Source organism: Doryrhamphus excisus, linkage group LG22 (assembly GCF_037039965.1).
Source record: "Doryrhamphus excisus strain RoL-2023G ecotype Guam linkage group LG22, RoL_Dexc_Guam_v1.1, whole genome shotgun sequence".
In the NCBI taxonomy this organism is placed as follows: domain Eukaryota; kingdom Metazoa; phylum Chordata; class Actinopteri; order Syngnathiformes; family Syngnathidae; genus Doryrhamphus; species Doryrhamphus excisus.
This window is the reverse complement of record NC_136378.1, coordinates 10,382,149-10,402,658: the sequence shown is the minus strand read 5'-3', so window position 1 is coordinate 10,402,658 and position 20,510 is coordinate 10,382,149. Positions and strand designations below refer to the sequence as shown.

At 43.3% G+C, this 20,510-nt stretch overlaps 2 protein-coding genes across 4 annotated transcripts in view; both read left to right on the top strand.

Annotated features, from left to right (window-relative positions):
- The first annotated feature begins 1,564 nt into the window (after window positions 1–1,564).
- il12ba (interleukin 12Ba) lies at window positions 1,565–6,906 on the top strand. The gene is given in 10 exon segments (XM_078788387.1): window positions 1,565–1,652; window positions 1,745–1,797; window positions 1,799–1,853; window positions 1,856–1,996; window positions 2,096–2,201; window positions 2,477–2,499; window positions 3,018–3,190; window positions 3,286–3,366; window positions 3,368–3,384; window positions 6,801–6,906. Coding segments are annotated over 10 exon segments (843 nt in total).
- The window catches only part of LOC131110251 (transcription factor COE1), a 56,538-nt gene continuing 42,809 nt past the window's right edge, over window positions 6,782–20,510 (top strand). For 2 of the 3 annotated variants that reach the window (XM_058063170.2, XM_058063168.2), the window contains exons 1-6: window positions 6,783–7,373; window positions 7,814–7,970; window positions 8,527–8,590; window positions 8,952–9,007; window positions 9,981–10,054; window positions 11,283–11,351. In XM_058063170.2, coding sequence (XP_057919153.1) covers window positions 7,240–7,373; window positions 7,814–7,970; window positions 8,527–8,590; window positions 8,952–9,007; window positions 9,981–10,054; window positions 11,283–11,351 — 554 coding nt within the window. In that variant the 5' untranslated portion in view covers window positions 6,783–7,239. Of the gene's footprint in view, window positions 7,374–7,813; window positions 7,971–8,526; window positions 8,591–8,951; window positions 9,008–9,980; window positions 10,055–11,282; window positions 11,352–20,510 lie in introns of all 3 variants that reach the window. The other variant, XM_058063171.2, reaches the window with a different exon arrangement.

The window sequence follows — 20,510 nt, the reverse complement described above, 5'->3', positions numbered from 1 at the left end:
CATTGTAGAGTCTCCAAACTATGAATGAACATGTAGAATTATGTACTACACTGAAATGTGTGAAATAACTCTAAATATGTTGTTCCATTCCTCAAAGTAGCCACCCTTTATTTGTTTGATAGCGCTGCAAACCCACGGTACTTCATGAGGTAGTCCACCAGAAATGGTTTACACTTCACAGGTGTGTCTAATTAGGATTATTTTCACAGAAACAGTCTCAGTCTCTTCTCTTCTGGAATGAGAACCTCCTGTCCTCAGCCAGAACACTAAAGATGACTAAATCATACAATCAAGCCAACAAAGGAGTGGTTCTAGAAGAACATGAAGATCCTGGAGTGATTTAGACTGTCTCTGGACTTTAATCCCATAAAGTTTCACTAAGTGACAGCATTGCAAATCGTCAGAATTTGGAAAGGAGCGGTTTAAAATCTTCTAATACTTCTAGACTGTGTTTTCGTGTTTAAAACTGATGGAGGCCACGATGCTTATTGGGACCTTCAAAACAGCATGGATTGATATACTGAGTGTATAAACTAAATTATCATAGTTCATGTCAAACAGATGGCCTTCATTGTCCTCCAAATGACTCGACGTCTCAGACTCAGATTACTCTTAGAAGTACAAACCGTGTTATGTGTAGAAGAAGTGTGTATGCTTGGGTGGAAGTGACAATAGGTGGCTCACAAAAGTAGTTCCTCAGGAGAATTTTTGAGGAAATTTGCTCGTGAAACGTCACTTGGATAAAAGGAACTGCGGACAAACGGCTCTATATCGCTGTGGCAACCCATCCAAGGTAAGATAACACTCGTAACTTGTAGCCTTTTTGTTATTTTTAACAAATACACCTTTTCCTTTAGTTAGTTTAATTATTTGCTCTTCTTTCTCTTAAATTTGGTTGTAAAATTATAGTATGTATTACTGTATACTGAAAGTCTATCAGTCCCAGTCCACTGGGTTCTTATTTAGACCAGGGGTCGGCAACCTTAAATATGAAGAGCAGTTTTGCCTCTTCTTACGATAAAGCAAAAATAAAGAATACATTATTTTGTGTATTCTTCATCTGTGAGTGCTCTCTTAAAGTCTTAAAGAATTAAAGTATATATTTTCTTTCATGGGAAGACCTGCATCCGGCGGGTTGCCGACCCTTGCTGACCCTATACCAGTGTTTCTCAGCTAGGAACAACAGAAATTGATCATATTTATTGATTTATGTGTACTGTACCAAGTGAATGCAACAAAATGGAGAGAATACAAGCATAAAGAGTGAAATTGCATGTTGTGTACTATAAATTTGTACATGTTGGTACGTCTGCATTGAAATACAAGCCCCCCTTTGTATTTCCACAGATTCAAAACAAAAGCATGACATTATTAACCTGTATTCTACCATAGCAACGAACAAAATGCATTTATTTCATTGTCTTGAGACCGTTAGCTGCTGCCCCCCTATAGCCAAACCTGGAATCACAGCTCAGAACCAAACACAATACTCCGAAAACAGAAGAATCCAATAAAACATGCATATGGAGGAAAAAACATGGCCAATAGATTTCCTTTTTTTCAGATGAATATGTTTGACTTCACTCTCATCTGTGCATTTCTTCAACTGGGTGACCAAAACCCGCTGAACTCCTGGACTCTCAAGCCTAATGGTAAGTTCGAAGACCATGGAAATACTTTCCATGTTAAAGTTCAAGTGATCATCATTGCACCATTTTTCTCTCTGTGTTGGTTTGGCATTTAGTTCTGGTTGTGGAGGTCAATGGTGCGTTGGGCCAACAAGCCCTCAAGTGTCTCTTTGCACTCAGCAAAGGAAGTAATGAGAGGTGATGACAAGGATATATTGTGGAAGAAGAAGCACAGAGGGGTAATTCATACCTGGTTCAGCTGGAGGAGAGTTTAGGAGGAGGCAACTATAGCTGCTACAGCAAGAATGGAACTCTGATTCAAGAGCGTAACACCAAGGGAAGGAAGATTCTAGTGCAAACCGCCCTGGGTAGAACCACCTTTAAAATATTGCAAGATGTCATTGCAGCATTTCAACTCACATGAAATGTTTGTGTTGCTTGGCTCTGAATGCGTCTCCTCATTGCAGGGGATTATTTAAAGTGCTCTACTCGAAACTTTGAGGGCGCATTCAGCTGCTCTTGGACTTGGCACAGAGCTCGTGTTGGAAAAATAGAACTTATCAGAGCTGGACGGTAAGCTCACACACCGTAGCGATGTTTCCTGTTCCGCGGTCCAATAATAACACACTGCTCAGACTCACACTCGCGTTGAGAGCAACAGCCTGAAATACTTCTTTTGGACAGCAAAACTACATTTAAGTGTCAAGGGCACATCACTGGATACAGTTTCACATGAGGAGTCATAAAGATTGATAAATTGTGGAGCCTAATTAACAGACGAGGAAGACTGAACACTAAATATTTGGGGGAAAATGGCAAAATTATTCATCCTCATATTTACGGTTTACTATCTTCTATCTGTCTGAAATAGGTAAGAAAATACAAATTAAATTTGTATCGTGTGAAACAGGAAGTCATGACTCAATATAACATTCAGACCCCCGGTTTCATCTTACAAACATTTAAACTCATCACACAGCAACTTAACACTCAAGTATTATACCTCCAAAAATATAAAAAACATGTAAAAGTTTAAAATTATCACAATACATTTCATTTGATGAGCATAGAAATGAAAAATGGTGGATGGAGTCCAGAGGGAGGCTGACGTCATTGCAGTGCCCTAATAAATTTGCTGCTCAGACGCAATGCCTTATGGAAAAACTTTTAAAAAACCTGTTATATATATATATATATATTGGGACATGTTTGTATATTTGTCAGGTATACATTTTGAGTGGTAAGTTTCTATTAAGGGTTGATAGTAAAGTGTTCTTGTCAAACAGACCTTTAGCATTATGGTAATGACTTCTTTGTAGTTCATTCGTTCCTTCATTGTGTGCATCCCATCTTTCCAAACAACTTGCATCCAATGCTTTGCTTTAATAGTGAAACCGGACAAAGTGAGGATCAGTCGAGTCAACACGTCGACTATAGAATGGACATACCCCAGATCCTGGAGTAGTCCATACTCTTACTTCCCCTTCAGTTTCCAGGTTTTAGAGCACAGACGTGGGTGCAAAAGATGTGACAATCCCTGCAATGACTCAGGTAGCGCAAAGGTGAGACTCGTATTGTCGCTGAAATGACTCATTGACATCAAAGGGTTTTATCTTACTCAATGGAGTACCGTGTCCTTCTTCAATGCATTTGTCAGACCATGACGGTGAACTCCTTGGACACTTGTCAGTTTGAGGTCAAGCGATCCAAGGATGCCCTATGTAACTCTCAATGGAATGGAATGGAGCCATCTCAGGTCAGTATCTCCGAATTAACAAATGCCAAATAGCATTTAATTCCACCAGTGTGCCGTCTGTCAGTCCGGTAATTCTTGTTATCAAGTCGAGTTATGTGCCTGTCTGTGTTTGATGACTGGTATCATACTTAGCCCTCCTTTTTCTTATTTGTCTTCTATTCTAAATCACTTTTTAGGGTCTTAAACCTGATTTTTTTAAAGCACGTTTTCATTGACTTTGCCAGTTGCAGTGTGTGACTAATGTATTTTTTATTCCAGTAAGGAAGAACATCCAAACAAAACATAGCAGCCAGCTAAGCAGAGAATGTGAGTGATACTCAAAAAGAAAGTCCATCGCTGGACACATTTAACAACAATATTTACAATATGTCTTTCATACAGTGTGACTGTAAAAGATGGCCTTTAGCGCCTTCATGGTCTCCTGAATCAAAGCGTGACACGGTTACATTTAGTGTAGACTTTACTCTGATTATTTAACATGACATCATGCAGTTATCATTATGAACAATTGTAGCTCTGAACAGAAAAATATACAGTATTCAGCGAGGAGCAGATGTTTGAAACATGAGAACAAGGGAATCATACAATGCTGACATTTGACATGATATACTGTACGATTTCCAGGTTAAGTAAAAACACAGATGCGTTTACTTACACATTTCCACATTTAAACAGTGGGAAAATCCCAAATGCACGACATCATAACCACGGAATAACATGCCAAAGTATTATGGTCACTGGGGTCCTAACGAGGAAGCAGGGAACTATCTTTTCCCTCCCCTGTCTGGAAAAGCAGAGGAGATTGTGGCGTGATGTGCCTCACATGTAAAACCCTGATGTTTGACCTTTCACGGACCATTTCCCAACTGTGGCTATTCCTCACTGGAGTCAAATTAAAGAGCAAAGTGTTAGGTACTTTTATTGTGTACTGTGTTAAATTTCAACAACTATGAATGGATAGTCTTTTTGTAGGGGTAACCAATGAATGCTTTTCAGTTATATACATATTTACTACCAGAACAAAAGAAAAAGAATGCTGAAATTGTGTATTTAAATAATAATATTTTTATTTCACATAACCCAAACAAATGTTTTGAGCTCTTGGTTGTCTGAAACAAATATCCTTGACCTTGACCCTGTTAATTTAGGAGCAAACCATAAAAACTATTTTGGAGATGGTACCATTACGTGCAGTAATGAGCTCTCTTTTATCTGTTTTTATATCTTTAGAACGCACAGGAAAGAGAAAGACATGTGTTCATGTCCAACATACGGATTGTGGATAATAGGGCATTTAATTTTTTTTTCAGTAGCCGTCCCTGGAAAAAGTTTTGACACCCCTGACCTAGGCCAAAAACTCATGCAATGTCTTTTACCAGGCACTAGATGGTAACATTGTACCAGGCACTCAAGTGGGCCACTTCCAGGGAACATGTGAGAGAACACAAATGCCACATTCAGTGCTACTAATACCATCTACAATACTGAATGCATAAATAAGCAGGTGATTATTGTCACTAATGAAGAGCCACCACATACATTATTTTTAATCCAGAGACTACACTACACTAGTCAAATTACAAATAATATATATTTATCACCTTTTATGACAGCGGTGTCCAAACATTTTCCACCAAAGGCTGCATTTTTAAACTGATTATTGCTTTACATTTTGTTAAATTATATATATATTTAAAGCCAAAACTTTGTATTATCAGGAATTATCACTATCCACATTTTGACTTTTTCTTTTGGAGGACATGGAGTAATTTTATTTCTGCAGTGTACCATGGTCTGCAGATGGCCCTCGGATCACACTTTGGATGGCCCTGTTTTATGGCGACTGGAGTGCATTGCTCCACCCTCTCCTAAGCATATGTCTTGAGTGTTGCAACCGGTCATTTTATGCATCTTCAATCCAATCAAGCCATTATTATCATCAGCCCAACCTTTTTGATTTAGGACAACATCTGGCAGTTACAACTCCTTTCTGATCGCTTAGCTTCTTCAAGATCACTTTTTATGGCCTTCCCCCATATGTGCACACACACACACACACACACACACACACTTGACAGGCTTTGTTCCACAGCCAGTGACATGTTGCCAACCTTATGTCTGCATGGGTGCCATGGAGTTAGTAGATCACAGTGTTGGGATCATCAGGGCCCAAGTGACATCTCTGTTTTGTGGACGGCCATGCAGTGATATTTGGGCTAACAGTGTGTGTGTGTTAGTGGTTGGGGATATAAATATAAGCCACCCGAGGGGCCTCCACTGACCCGCATGCCGACCGAGGCAGGCGGATCATGGCGAGCCACAATCAAACAAATGTGCTGAAGGATAACTCTGAACGTGTGTGTGTGTGTGTGTGTGTGTGTGTGTTGCTTTTTATTTATTAGCATTGAGAATATTATGTACTCACATGTCTCCTTCCACAGCAGGAGACATAAATAAACGGATAAGGGAAAAGATGAGATGATTTTCTGCAGTGGTTGTTTGCAGCTTTTGCACTCTTAAAAGACTCCTTGTTGGTAAACAAGGAGAGGAAATATTAACATTTAAGCTATGGAAAATACACAAAAACAGATGATACATTTTAATTGTGTATGTTATTTGTTTCTAAAATGTATTGCACCTAGTATGATTTAAGGTTTATAAAAAATAATATGCTTTTCAGACAATATTCTAGAGAAATCAGACAAAAAGTCAATAATTATTGTGGTTACAATGCACCACTTCCATATAGTTTATATATATATAATATATATTGGCATTTCTAATGTGAATGAGTCCTCATACATGGCATCACATAAGTGCTCTGTACAAATAATGATGCATTTCTTTTCTTATCATGTCTGCAGTTGTTTCTTGGCTTCTTCCAATGCTGTGGGACGTTTAAGGCGCAGCACAGACGAGCAGTAATCCTCATATTCATGTTGGATTCACCAGTTGGTCCCAATAGATTTATGTCAGGCTCAGTTCTCTCTTGTCGGCTTGCAACAGAAAATGTGCACAACTGATGCGGTGCCTTTGTTTTTTATCTTTTTGTTCTTTAATTTATTTCTATTTATGCAAGTTTTTATTTTATTTATTTTGAGGTCATAGAGTTTAGACTGCTGGTTCCTGTCCTTTTTACTTATTATTTATAAATGGGAATTGACATTTAGGTTAAGATGCTTTTGCAGGTATATTTTTGCCCTCACATCATGCACAGCTTCTCACTAAGTGGCCGCAGGGCGGGACACTGCAAGTGTTGGAAGGACAGGAGGAGAGAGATGGGGGGGGGGGGGGGGGGGTCCAGTTGGTGGACAAGCTGATTGTCGGTCTTATTAACCGTGTTCGGGGGCGTTGTTGCTCGCCTTGCAGGCCACGCCCCCCTCGCCCACTCCTTCTCCTCTTTGGCATCCACACAGAAGGTCTAAAGTGATTCCTCTGGGAAGAAAAGAGCGCAAACCTCGCAGGCTGGAGCTGGAGCGTAATTGCGCCTGTTTTGCGTCGTCTGAACGGGGGAAGACGTGATGTCACCTGGGTGTTTCTTCTTCTTCTTCGTCGCTTGGACTGTTTGTTGCAAAAACTGACATCTTCCCTTTTTTTTTAACACATCAACCGCAGCCTTGCTCTCTCCACCCTGCGCGCTCCTTCTTCAGAGACAAGGTGCATCTCGCCGTACGCGCTGACAGCTCCTCTCTGCTTCCACATGTCGCATCTTTTGTTCACTTTGAGAAGCAGGAGAGCGACTAAACGCCAAGTGCAATAGAGAGCGCCACTTTGGTGACAGCGCCTTGCAGCACCAGGAGGGGGGAGAGAGACATAGAGTTGGAGAGAAAGAGAGAGAGAGAGAGGTGCGTTTTGATGTTTGGCATCCACGACAGCATCCACAGGAGTGGGAGTAGTATGAAAGAAGAGCCCATGGTGGCCGGCATGAACGCGGTTCGGACATGGATGCAAGGTGCCGGGGTGCTGGACGCCAACACAGCCGCCCAGAGGTGAGCCTGAGGCGGCGGGAGGAGAGCAGACGCGTAGCCGGTACCACTTGGGGCAACACGCCGTCCCGGAGGACGCAGTTGGATGAGATGATCCACCGCTGCTTTTAAGAGTTTAGACATCCAGCAGGACTTAAAAGAGAGGAACGTTTTGAGGCGTGCAACTTTTAAAAAAACTAACTTTTTTTTTTTTAGCGCCGTGTTGGAGCAGATTTATAATTTATATCATTTATCTTATTTACTTTGCTTTAATACACAATAGCGTAGGCTAAATGAATGTATTTAATTCTTTATTTATTTTAATAATTCATCCACTAATTGTTGGAATTGAGGGGAAAAATCACCACAATCAATTGAATGACGCATTGGAACACTATGAATACTGCAGTATTTATATATCTGCATTTATTGATGTTATTTGTATTTGCTTGTGGCGTCCCCAGCGGAGTGGGTCTGGCTCGGGCACACTTCGAGAAGCAGCCGCCTTCCAACCTGAGAAAGTCCAACTTCTTCCACTTCGTGTTGGCTCTCTACGACAGGCAGGGGCAGCCTGTGGAGATCGAAAGGACCACCTTCGTTGACTTCGTGGAGAAGGAAAAGGTACCATGTTATGCACCGAAGTATATATTTTATACACATTATTTAGCTTGTAAAATAATGTCCAAATGGGAGGGGTCGTGGAAAAGGGGGGGTTGTATTTCACTGCAAATGAGGCGGCCTGTTGAATCCACGTAATTTATTAGCTGACTCCCACAGCAGGCATCATTTGTACTAAATAGTCACGCAACTTTATAATAAATCCTGCAAAGTTCAAGGTGCATATGCATAAATGTAATCGTGTCTTAATTTAAATAATGAAAGTATTTCTTTTTGCACGCTGAGATGCAGTTAAATGTTTAAATGATTGTCTTTAATTCATATGTCATTTATAAAATGTAAATTATGTGTCATAATAACATGTGTTATTTGGTAATATTGTTGAAATAAATACTACATCCATAAATTGTATTTAGTGGCGTGTTTGCTGAAAAAAATGCCCTGATCAGAGTGCCAACATTTAAAATAACGTAATTTAATTGTTGTCATTTTTCTCAAAATTTCAAGAAACATTTTCGTCTTTTTATTGACTACTATTTTTTAAAAATTGTACTTATAGGAAACGACGGGGGAAAAGACCAACAATGGGATCCATTATAGACTTCAGCTCCTTTACAGTAACGGTGAGTTTGTTTTTCGGGATTTTGATGTAAAAAAAAAAACACTTGAAGAGAGCTTTAATTATTTATTGATAAAAAATTATAAAAAGCTAACAGAAATGCTCATATTTTATTATAATACGTCGTGGTTATTATTATTATGATGATGAGCATGAATGAAAGTGCATTATTACCTTTTAAAAATACATATTCATAATCTTGTTTCCTTGATTGAATTATATGATACATTTGAAATCAGTATCCTTTTCTCCAGTTTACATGAAAGGAATAAAATGTGTAAAAGTTTAAACTGTGCTTTTATAAAATGCCTTAAAAATAAAATATATATTTTATGTTGCCACGTTCAACCTTCTCTGTCTTGTAGGAATCAGGACAGAACAAGACTTGTATGTTCGGCTAATCGACTCCATGACCAAACAGGTAGGACTTTTTCCAACACTGACAAAGATATCAACTTTGCATCATTCCCATGCTTGTAACCACACACACACACACACACACAAACACACACACAGAGCTGCATGCCTGTGTCTGAGACCCTCAACTTCAGCACAGCACAGTGTGATAAACGACCTGTCTTACCTGTGGAATACATTTACCAAGGCCCAGGAAGGTAGAGGACATGTGTCCTCTTATTCTCCCTCCACTTATAGCAGCCAGTAACCGGAGTGTGAGATTTTATAAGCATCTTTGTGCACATGTATGAGATGTGTGTGTTTGTGTGTGTATAGAAAAAGTGCAGGAGTGTGTCAGCGTTGGGGAGAGACAGTGATGCATGCCAGCTCACTCTTTAAAGACCTTGACCCTCATTTCCTCAATGTGAAACAGAACAAACTCCATCCCAGAGTGTGTTATGAGCAATCACATCAAGAAACGCAGAGCAGCACATTGCAGGACCGGCACAAAGTCAGGGAAATCTCTCTTAAGATGAATTAGCTAATGAAGCCGCCAATGCGGTCTCTAGTGACTTTACCGGAACTTAAACAGAAACGAGAGGAAGGAGATTTCATTTTGACGTGACGGGGAGTGTGTTTGTATGTTTATTGTTTACTGTGTGTGTGTGTGTGTGTGTGTGTGTGTGTGTGCATGTTGATGGCAGCCCTGGAGAGCATGTTGAGTGGGGTTGGAGGGGAAACCAGACTACAATTTTGGACGCTGTGCTATATAGAGCAGATGGTGCACTATACTCCAGTCTGGCAGCCCAACTGCTCACTGTACACCACACATAAACATACATACACATATGTGCACGCGGGACAACACATATGTGCACACACAAATGCTTTCTGTCTTGCTGTAAGGACAGAGTGTCCCCACAAAACACACGTTTGCTTAAGACAATTAAAACACAATAAAATGTGTGTTTTTTTTGTTTTTTTTTGTCTTACTCCAGGCGATCGTCTATGAAGGACAGGATAAAAATCCAGAGATGTGCCGAGTTCTGTTGACCCATGAAATCATGTGCAGGTAAGACTAAACCCCACCCTGCTGCTAATGTCAATTTATTCTGATCCAGAATAGGCCTGGATGGAGGGAAATGTTTTTTTTTCAAACATAATTGGAGGTGTCTCACTTGAAGGAAAGAGAGGGCAAAGATGTGAAGAGCAGCGCTAAATTACTAAAGAAATCTTATCATTTTCTTCAAAGTGGGTTGGGAAGATCGGCCCTGGCCTATTTCTGTTGGTAGGGGTGTGAGAATGTGTGTGTGTGTGGATCCTTCTCATGTTCAGCTAATTAGGACAAGGAAATGCTCATTACTCAAACCCATCCTCCTTAGTCTGCATAACACATGCAGTTTGCACTGTCCTGCAGTGAGCTATGCACCGACAAAGACACACTCACATTAAATACACACTAGCCCTGTCATGTACATTCATAGTATCAATAAAGGTATTAAGCAGGCGATGACCATCAAAAAATACATAGCTTCAAGTAGACATAAATGGCCCGTGGCACTTCCTGGTTATCACACAAGGCAATTTAGAGCACTTGTTTTCATATGCTGCAGGAAACGGGCCGAGATCAGAAATCTGATCTGGCTCCGCGAGCTCCTGTCCTGGGGGACGCAAAAAAAAGTGGGGGGGAGGGTCACTCTCCCTCCCTACTCTTTTGTGTGTTTCTGTCTTGTAGACCACTAAAACAGATGCACACATGCAGGTAGATGTGCACGCACGCACGTATGAGAGCACGCAGAAGAAAAGGTAGACGGGCGGGGTGACAACATACTGTACTCTTACTGCCGTCAAATCATTGGGAAAAGGCACTCGTCACATCAGTATGCAACCCCCTTCTACCCAGCATGCACTACTCCCCAGGTCCAGTGGGACCACTCTGTGACCCACTTCTGAGGGAGAGGAAGAGCGAGGCGGGATAGAGGGAGGGGACGAGCTCTGAGGAGGAAAAATAGAGAACACAAGATGTCTGCTTGTGTGATGTCTGACAGAAATGGAGCTAACCTGAGTCCCCCCCCCCTCACTCCCGCCCCCCCCAGTGTGATTTAAGTTTCTACCCAGCCTGATTCAAGCTTTGCCGCTTTTACTCATCTCCAAACCGTGCCCGAAATCACCCTGCTGATCTGGCCTTTAGTGTAGCGTGACTGAAAACTTCCCAAAAGTCTCCCCACCTTCTCACTCCCCCATTCCCTGTGACGTACCCCACATTCTGGTGCTTAACCCCCGTCTTGTCGCCCCCGCAGTCGATGCTGTGATAAGAAGAGCTGTGGCAACAGGAATGAGACCCCATCAGACCCGGTCATCATCGACAGGTAGGCCACTCTGACCTTTAACCTCGGGCCATGCGTTCAGCGGATGTTGCGTCTGGTGTAAATGTTGATAAAATGTCACACGGCTGAGATGTATGAATGATTTGAGAGGAAGCAGACCACCAGTTGTTTACATTTCAGCAGCCATAATCATCTCTGGGAGTAAAATGTGTGAAACAGCAGTAAATACCACTGAAGTGTGTGTGTGGACTCCTTCACGTGTGGTCACACACAACGTTTGTGTGGTAAGGTTGATGACTTAGCTGATGAGCAGTTAGAGTCTGATGTATGTGTGTGTGTGTGTGAGTTGGTGAATCAGTTCCCTACCCATGATGCTTTGTTGTTTTTAGCCCACATTGCCCAGTCATAAACTCATGCTGACCAATGCAGCACTTAGTTAGGGAGCGAGAAAAAAAGGCTGCAGATTTGCACATTTACAGTGTGGGCTCTGTTGCATGGCAGTCATGTGGCCTGAGTGGGGATGTTTTATATATTTTTCTTTAATATTCAAGTATTTTTATCCAAAGTGGAGTTTTTCTGTTGATTGGACATATACAAGAGTGTGTGTTTGTGTGTTAATGAGGCAGTGACCTGTGCTATTTGATGAACACAGCTGTCCTAAGCTACTTTTTTTTTTTTACCTGTGTATGTATATGTGTGTGTGTGTGTGTGTGTGTGTGTGTGTGCATGCGCCACCCTCGTTTCGCTCCAGTGAAGCGGAAGGCCTCACCTCAGTGCTCCCTGAGACAGCTGCACCCCAACCACGTGGGCTGAGACAACACGCCTGCCCATCACTCTGTGCCACAACTATTTTGGTTTGCATGCGTCGCTACTTGTTGAATTTCTCATCAGTGCACCTGCCGCGTCTTTTTTTCCTCTTCAAGTCGTGCTGCAGTTTTAAGCAGTCACCCCATGGCGCGGGAGGCCCCGCACTGAGCATGTGTGTGTTGCTGCGGCGTCCCTGGCTATATTCCCCTGACACGTGATGGCTCAGGTGTGCGGGTTGCATTAACAAACAACAAATTAGAAGACGGGGGAGGGGGGGAAAAAGACGATATCTCAGCTTTCCTCTCCAACGAGCACTCTTCCTGGACAGGAAATTAGGTCAGGTGAGAGGGGTGACAATTTATTTTGGTTGCTCAAACCGATAAGGTCGCTTCATGCATTCGCTCATTTAGCATCAATATATTCCTGGCAGTTGTAATCATCAAGCTTTCATAAACAAACAAACAACTGTGACTCCCAAGCTGACTCAATTAACATGACCCCCCCCACTCCCCTTCTTCAAATTCATAAATACCATCAGCAGCCCCTCTCCACCCTTGAAGTTATTTAGTTCGTTAAATAAGGGCTCGTTAGCTCGCTGCTGTTTCGCAGAGATGATTAGATTTTACAGCCCTAATTAGCTGGGCTAGCTCAAACTCTTCTGGAAGAGTAATGGGTCTTATTGCCTAATTAGCTCTCTCTCGTTAAGATTGGAGAAACAGGCCACGGCAGCAAAACCGCAGGAATGAGGAAAAATAAAGGCAACTAATGAGAAACTTATTTGATTGTTAGGAGAACAAATCTGGTACAGTGTGCAATCGGGTACAGAAGACACTCCCTTGTTGAGGAGAGAAATTGTTTGGACGTTTAAGCGGCGATATGACGCTGATTTTAATTACGAGGAATGTCTGTTTAAGCTGTGTTAGCAAAACACTTAAGAAGTTCAATCTGTCTTCCCTTTGCGAGCATCTGACTCACTTTGCTGCTTTTTGCTTGGAGGATACATGTCGCCAAATTGTTTCAGCGCTTGACACACGGCGGAAAGAAGCAGCGGAAAGGTGCGACGCTCCTGTGCACCTCTCAATGTCTTCCCCAGGGAAACATGTGGTCCACTTTAGCCTCTTACAGAAACAGGATAATATGAGGGGGGAGCCCTTAACCCCTCCACCTCCACTTTTCAGCTCTTCTCATCACTCCTGCTTAGCATGGGGGTTAATGGTATGCAGACGCTGTCCGTCACTCTGCGGTCTGCCTGGATGGTTCTCACATCATGAACACATCTCTCAGTCGCACCCGCGGACACCTTTGCTATCTCTTTGCATAGCGCCTGTCAATCCTGTGTCCATATGATTGCAGACTAATCTGCGAGTCCTGCTTGCTTTGGGGTGAATGTCCTCTCCTTGTAGCGACTGTGTCCCCTGGCCCTTTCTCGCCCGTCCGGCTCCTGTAGGATGGCCACAGGGTGTCCCCCAGGCAGGCTTCACGTCTTTGGAGGGCCCTCCGCGGCCACGGATAAGGATCCACATGACACCCCCTTTCCAGTTGCTGTTTTTGTGAAGTTGCTGCAGAGATGTTATTTCAGGTTAATTGCTGTTTCTGAGTGTGTTTGTGTTTGTGCACGCTCCAGCAGCCCGCTGTTGATGTGGTCCATTTCCTTGCATGCGTGTATCGGCGTCGATGTTGCTTGTTTCTCTGCGTGTGTGTGTGCGGTGATAGAGGCCATTTCCTGGCGAGTGTGTGTGTGTCTTGAGTGAAGAATGTCGGGGAGGAAGTGCTCCTCCCGGGCAGGATGATGTCATGGCGGTTTCCTGTTCTGCTAGTGGAGCGGAGTGGCTCGCAGCAGATTTTTGATCACCTCTTTGGCGATGTGCTCTCGGGAAGGGAAAATGTTATTCTGCTGCTAATTGTCTCTATTTAGCGGGGAACCCCCTCATTGTTTTGGTTGTTGTGTTTGGATGCACTTCCTGAGGTGAGAGGTCATGTGTTGCCTTGGCTGAGCTAACGTGCGCTTGTGAATAATGTATTTCATTGACTTTATGTCAGCTCTGCCAGCCCCCCAAGCCGAGCCCACCCATGTTTAATTCATCCGTCTCATTTGTGTGTGTGTGTGTTTGTGAGCGCACGCGCTTGCGAATTTGTGTCATTTAGAGGCCCAGTCTGCACCTGTCCAGCCATTAGCCCGCTTCTAATTTGCATTTGATGCTAATGCGGTTTACTGGCAGTGCCTTCCATTGCTGCGGCTTAGTTTCACTTTCATATCCATGACTGTGTCAGCGAGAAGGTGAAAACACACTTACTGTACATGCAGTCGTCATTCTCTCTGCATATCGTGACGTCTATGACACGTCAGTCAGGTCTTGAAGTGAAACCGGTTACATGATGGTTTTATAAAAAAAAAAAAACAAAGTCATGTGTCCCATGGTTTGCCCTGCACTTGTGAAGAAATGGCTGCCAATTGCGGTGCTATTTTTGTACTTGACTTTGGAGAGCTAAGGGTCGCACTTGCAGTTTTTGCAGGTTAGGTCGCGTAGTGGGGCATTGCAAAGGGTTGCCTCCATGTTAGTTGTGGTTGTTCCAGGCTGAGGGCCAAAGAGTTACTGGCTCATCGATAGGCAGAACTCCCCTCCCTCAGGTGCTGGCTGCTTTTATAAGAACACACACACATACCTCTCACCCCGAGATAAACTCATTTCCAAATATTCATGGAGACATGCGCACACACACTCTTAAAAATCCACAGCCATGACTATAAACACACACATATACACAAATACGTTTTGACCTGCAGTTCCCTGCATCTGTTTGGCTGTGTTCTTTCTTCCCTGCAGTGGTTTCCCCCCTCAGGGTTGGAAGAAAGCGCGGCCCCAGGGGACGGACGGCTTGGATGATTGACAGCAGAGAGTTTGGAGGTCGAGGAGCCTCTAAAACAGGGCTGCCTCTTTTTTTTTTTTTTTTTTTCTATCGCTGCAGCACTGTAACCCCCAACAACTGCTGCGCTTTCACTTGCAAAGAGAAAAGAAAACACATAACATTCATTCGCTGGTGGTTTAGTCTCTCCGTATATGAAACAGCAATTTTGCAAAAGCTGTTTCTGGGTGGACTTGCTGGGAAGGAAACAATGGGAAACATTTATACATCCTTGAAAAGAATGTTCATGTATTTTGGGGGTGATGCCGTCACACTTTTGTAGGTACTAAAACTAATGCCCCACAGCTGAATGCAAGTAACAAACACTTTATTAGCGCTCGTAAAACACAATTTACAAATGTCATAACTCCGAGACCGGCTAGTAAGTAGCTCACTTTTCAGCCCAAACTGCTTACCCTGCTGACCCTCTCCTTGGTCATCCTCACTGCCTTGGTGCCAGTGTTTGTTCTGTCCCCGAATGACAGGGTTCGGTTAGCCAAATGAGTAGCGTCCTACTTCTTTGGAAGACATTTTTGGTGTGGAAATTGCAGACCGGGGCGATAGAGATAGAATAGAATAAAGATATATTTACTATACGCGAGCATGTGTGTATGGTGCTGCAAGTGATGAAAGAGCAACATTTTCCAGGACTTAGTCCATGCCCTAGAAGATGCGCTCAATTTGCTTTTCAAATGAGGCGTGAAGAGCACAAGCGTGTGCCTCTCGGTGCGATGGTATACATTTGTCTGTGTGTGTGTGTGTGTGTGAGGAGCAGGGCTTTGTTTTCTCACTGCGCTGATGCCTGTGGACAGTAAGTGCGCTCTCATGGCCAATGGGTTACACGGCTGTCTGTTTGTGGCTACAATAGAAGAGAAACACCAGCAGCATTCCTGCCCTGATGCTATCCCAGCCACACACACCCACCCTGATCTCGGGCCCCCCAAACGATGCATTGTTTACTTCTGCTAAGTGAGAACACAGACAGTTCACCTCATGCCAGCTCGATACTAGCTGGCGTCTCACTTCCTAGCAGCCAGTCTCCATCCCAGCCCTTCTTTGGCACTTTAACTCAGCGCCGTAGCCCAGGATATGAGTCCAGGTGTCCAGGATGAGCGGTCAGTTGACCCGCTGTGCCCGAGTGCGATGTATAGTCTGTTGATTGTTTTCCATCAATCTGTTCAGGAAGAATGGATCGCTGGCCGGGCGATGTGAGCGCCGCTCTCAGTTTCACACACCACAATGGAAGGAAGACCTGCACGGCATGTGGGAGGGGGGGGGGCGCTGGGAGGGGACGACTATATGGAGACTGATCGCAGTGTTGGGACGGTGCAACGAAACAATAGCGTATTTACTTGTTTGTTCTCCTTTGGAAACACATCATCGTTTCATATGTGACTTTTCAGACATTGAGCTTGACTAATTTGAGCTGCCATGTTTAGGTACAGAAAAACAAACCTTTGGAGAACATAATTAAGACTTAAAGCGGCACGTCAGTAAGCAGACAGTAATGGTGAACAGCAGCGTTCATCAAAGGAATGTTATATATTCTAACTCTACTAATAATACTTTTTTTTTTTTGCATTAATCATGGACAAATGAGACCCAGCACATGTCACTGTTTCACTTCAAAAAGCCGACCATGAATTTAAAGGCTTTGTTTGTGTTTATGTAACTGATGGGGGAGACAAAGTAAGGCGTAGGCAATCGACAGAGACACTTTGTTGTTTTACACCGCCTCAGCCCTTTTGTGTCTGCGCTTGTTTGTTTGCTGAGCGACTTGACCTCGCTGAGAGGAGTGTTCAGTCCTCCTTGTCTTCGTCTCGCTGACTGCCATCCTCTGCTCGTTTCTTCTCTCTGCCCCTCTTGACTATGTGTTTTTTCCCTTTGGTCCTCCCACTCATAACTCCATTCTTTTCGGTTAATCACACATGGAGTCTTCCCGCTTTTGAACATGTGTCTTTCTCGATCCTTGCGTGTGGTGCGGGGGTGAGTCGACGCTAATTATCCCGGCTATCGGTTTCTGCTGCATAGGGGCCTTGATTTACATGAGGTGACATTCAGTTCAAACACAGAGACCTTCGCAACCTTTTTTGGGAAAACAATTAACAGTGCGGTGTTCTCCTGTATCCTCTTTTGCTCCCGATGCACCACTCCCTCGCTCTCTTCCTCTGGCTATTGTCTTCACTAATACAGAAGTCTTGCAGATAAAAAACAGTCAGTGTGAATGCAAGCAAGCAAATTTATAAAAACACAAAATAGGCCCCTATTATTGTGTGAATGCAACGAGAGCATCAGACTTTATTACGGTCCAAGGAAACCCAAGTAACAACCTCAACAATTACTTTCTTTTGTGTTTTGCAGAAAAATACAAAATACACAAAATGTGATGATAGATGTTTTTCATCTGAGATTTATGCCGAGTTATTCCCCGCCAAAACGTTTTTAACCGTGCTGAATGGGATGTGTTTTCTCGACAAACTGAAACACATGCAAAGAACAAAATGTGCAATTTGTTTGGTTTGGCTGAGGTATTATTTTCCACAGACCAAAACCTTCTGAAATATTGGACCAGGAAGATCAACAATGAGAACATGTAGGCAAATATACAGCAGAATCAGAATCACTCTATCCTGTCAAGCATCCACTCACATTCATCTGATAAATCCACCTAGGAGACATTTTTTGTATGGAAATGCTGTTATCCCATATTTAAATCCTTAATTAGTTTTGAAATACTTTTTCTTTGGCATTTCATCTCGGTAACGCCATTTGTCTGGAATTTACATGCAATTTGAATACTTTACTAATATAAATAAAATGATAACAAAGCAAAAAAAATCACTAATATGAAACAAATTTAACAGCAACGGCAATACAGAACACACCAAATGTGCAAAAAAGTGCACACATTCTGCACAATTTGTGGCAATCCCAGTAACAGCCACTTTTACAACAGTGTTAGCTTCTTAATCCTAATTGTAAGAGTCGGGTATTAATTGAGTAATATTAATTTAGTGTAAAGACACGCTTGGTGATGGTGGTTAGGGTTAGGGTTAGGGTTAGGGTTAGTGTGTGTACTGGTGTGGAGAGTAGTGGAGACTTTACCAGCATAATATCATCTTCAAGCACTTGTTGCAGGTGGCTCAGTCTGCATTCATTTAGTTCCAAAATGAGACATATATAGCTACTTAGTTTTGGGTTTTACACTCATTAATAGCAGCACTTGTTCCATGAGAATACCATGTTTAGGTATGCATCCCTACTGCAGGGATGTCACTGTAGTACTCACCTCATGTTGAGGGGGCCTGAAATGTGCTTGTCACTGCCGCCCTTCCATAGCACCAGCTGCAGAGTAGTCAAATGCGTGAATGAATTAATTAGACTGCCAAGATCAGACCTCTACAACAAAGTATCAGGTGCATGTATTTCATACCTCAATTTTCTCCACGGTAACGATTAAAAGAGGCTCATGGTAATCTTTAAATGATGTCTTATTTGTCCCTGCTACCCACCCCAGACCATTCAAACCTCTCGCATGCACCCCTTCCCCGTAAGGCATCCTATATCCTCCCACACCCAAACACAAAGACAAACTTACAAGTGTGGCCGTTAATGAAGCGCGTCTCTCTTCTGTCATGACGCCCGTGTTAGTATGTGACAAGATGTTTACACGAACAATCACGGCCGCGCCTCTGATGCGGGCGGGGATGAAAGAGAAGAAGTAGAGGCAGAGACGTGATGGCGAGTGTCTGCCTCTCTCTGTTTGACAGCAGGACAGTTGTAACAGGAGCCCACTGAGATCCCAGACAGAGACACGGCGAGAGCCAGGCAGGCATAAACCGGGAGATGTACCTGTAGGAAAATGCGCTGGGAAGGAAAGCTATGCTGTTTTTTTTTGTTTTTTTTCCTTGAATCCAAAGGAAAACAATTAGATCCGCCCGCTTCCTCCCTCACAGTCATGCAGTGTTGATTACAAATGAGCAAACCTGGCATTTATCACATTACTACAAACATTTATTAAAGCCGGTTCCCCTCTAAAGCTACAGAGATAACAGTGGGTAATTGCAGAGACTGGCTCTATTAGTTAAGTATGCCTAATGTCACTGCCTCAGAGCATTAATGGACGCCGTAGTATTATGTTCCTACCCCTCATTACCACCCCTCTCCCCCTCAAACACACACACAACCCTCTCCTCGTGCATTGACCCTGCAGCAGGAGTCTGTGCCACTCTAATGAGAAATGGAAAACACTGCTCCACATGCTCAAAGACACACACACACACAAATGGACACACTCTCGGCAGGAGCCATTACAAGGGGACAGAAAGGTACAACAGTATAATCACACACGCCCTGGGAAACAATTGTGGCGGTATCAGAGTGATCATATTATAAAAGTTTAATAAACAGCAAACGGCCTAATGGTGAATTAGCCTGTATGTGCCCTCTCTTGTGCTAAACTATAATTAGCGATTTAACAGACAAACAAATGTTTTCACCCGTACTTATGATAAGGAAACGTGCGGCTTGGAAATGTTTTGTCAAGTTTTCTTTAAGACACCGATGTCGCCTGTGCTGTCGCTGCGAGAAATAAAAACAAACACTGAAGCTCCGGCAGGACGGTTTGGCTCAAGCCCCAGTCTGGTTTTCTAAGTGCCACTTGAGATGTGTATGGAGTGCTTGAGGAGGAGGGAAGAAGAAAAGACACAGGAAGTGATGGCGGTGAATGACGTGGAATCAGTCAGTCAAGAGGGTGGGCTGCTAGCCCCCCCCCACCCCATACCCACCCCATACCCCCTTCATCCTAAAGCGTGCCTTTTTTATTTGTCTGAGAGCATTTCCATGTATGCGGTAATTGACGTTAAATCGATGACAATTTGTAATTCACAATCACAAGGACCTATCACTTTTTTATGGAGCCTCCATCCTCACTCATCAATATTACATCAGCACAGCGACGCTCATGGCGAGGGAGCAGGGTGCTTAAAAAATGGCTGAGGGGAGAGAATATGGCTTTAGTCCACTTTGTGTGTATGTGTGTGTTTGTGCGGTGGAGGGCATCTGCTGAGGTTGTAGAAAATGTCGCTTCCAGCATACACAAATGTGCAAACGTGTACCCGACCCCACATGTGTGTGTGCACCTCCTGCATGTGTGTGTGTGTGTGTGTGATGTGTTTATGTGTGTGGGCTTGCCAGCTGAGTGACAGCCTCGTATTGATCGGTGGGAGGCCCCTCTGTCATTAGACCCAGTGTGGACCAGCAGGCACACGTGGAGGTCAGGGCACAGTGTGTGTTTGTGTGTGTGTGCGTGCATGTGGAGGAGGAATGAGGGACCAAGTGTTCAGTAGTGACAGGCTCAAGCATCTGAAGGAAAATCAATCGTGTCATAAAAGGAAGGTTTCCTCCAGCCGTCTTTCCTCTCCTTTGCCCCTGTTGTATTCTCATTCTTTTTCAGTTTCTCCACTTCTCTCGACTTTTGAGTTTTACCCC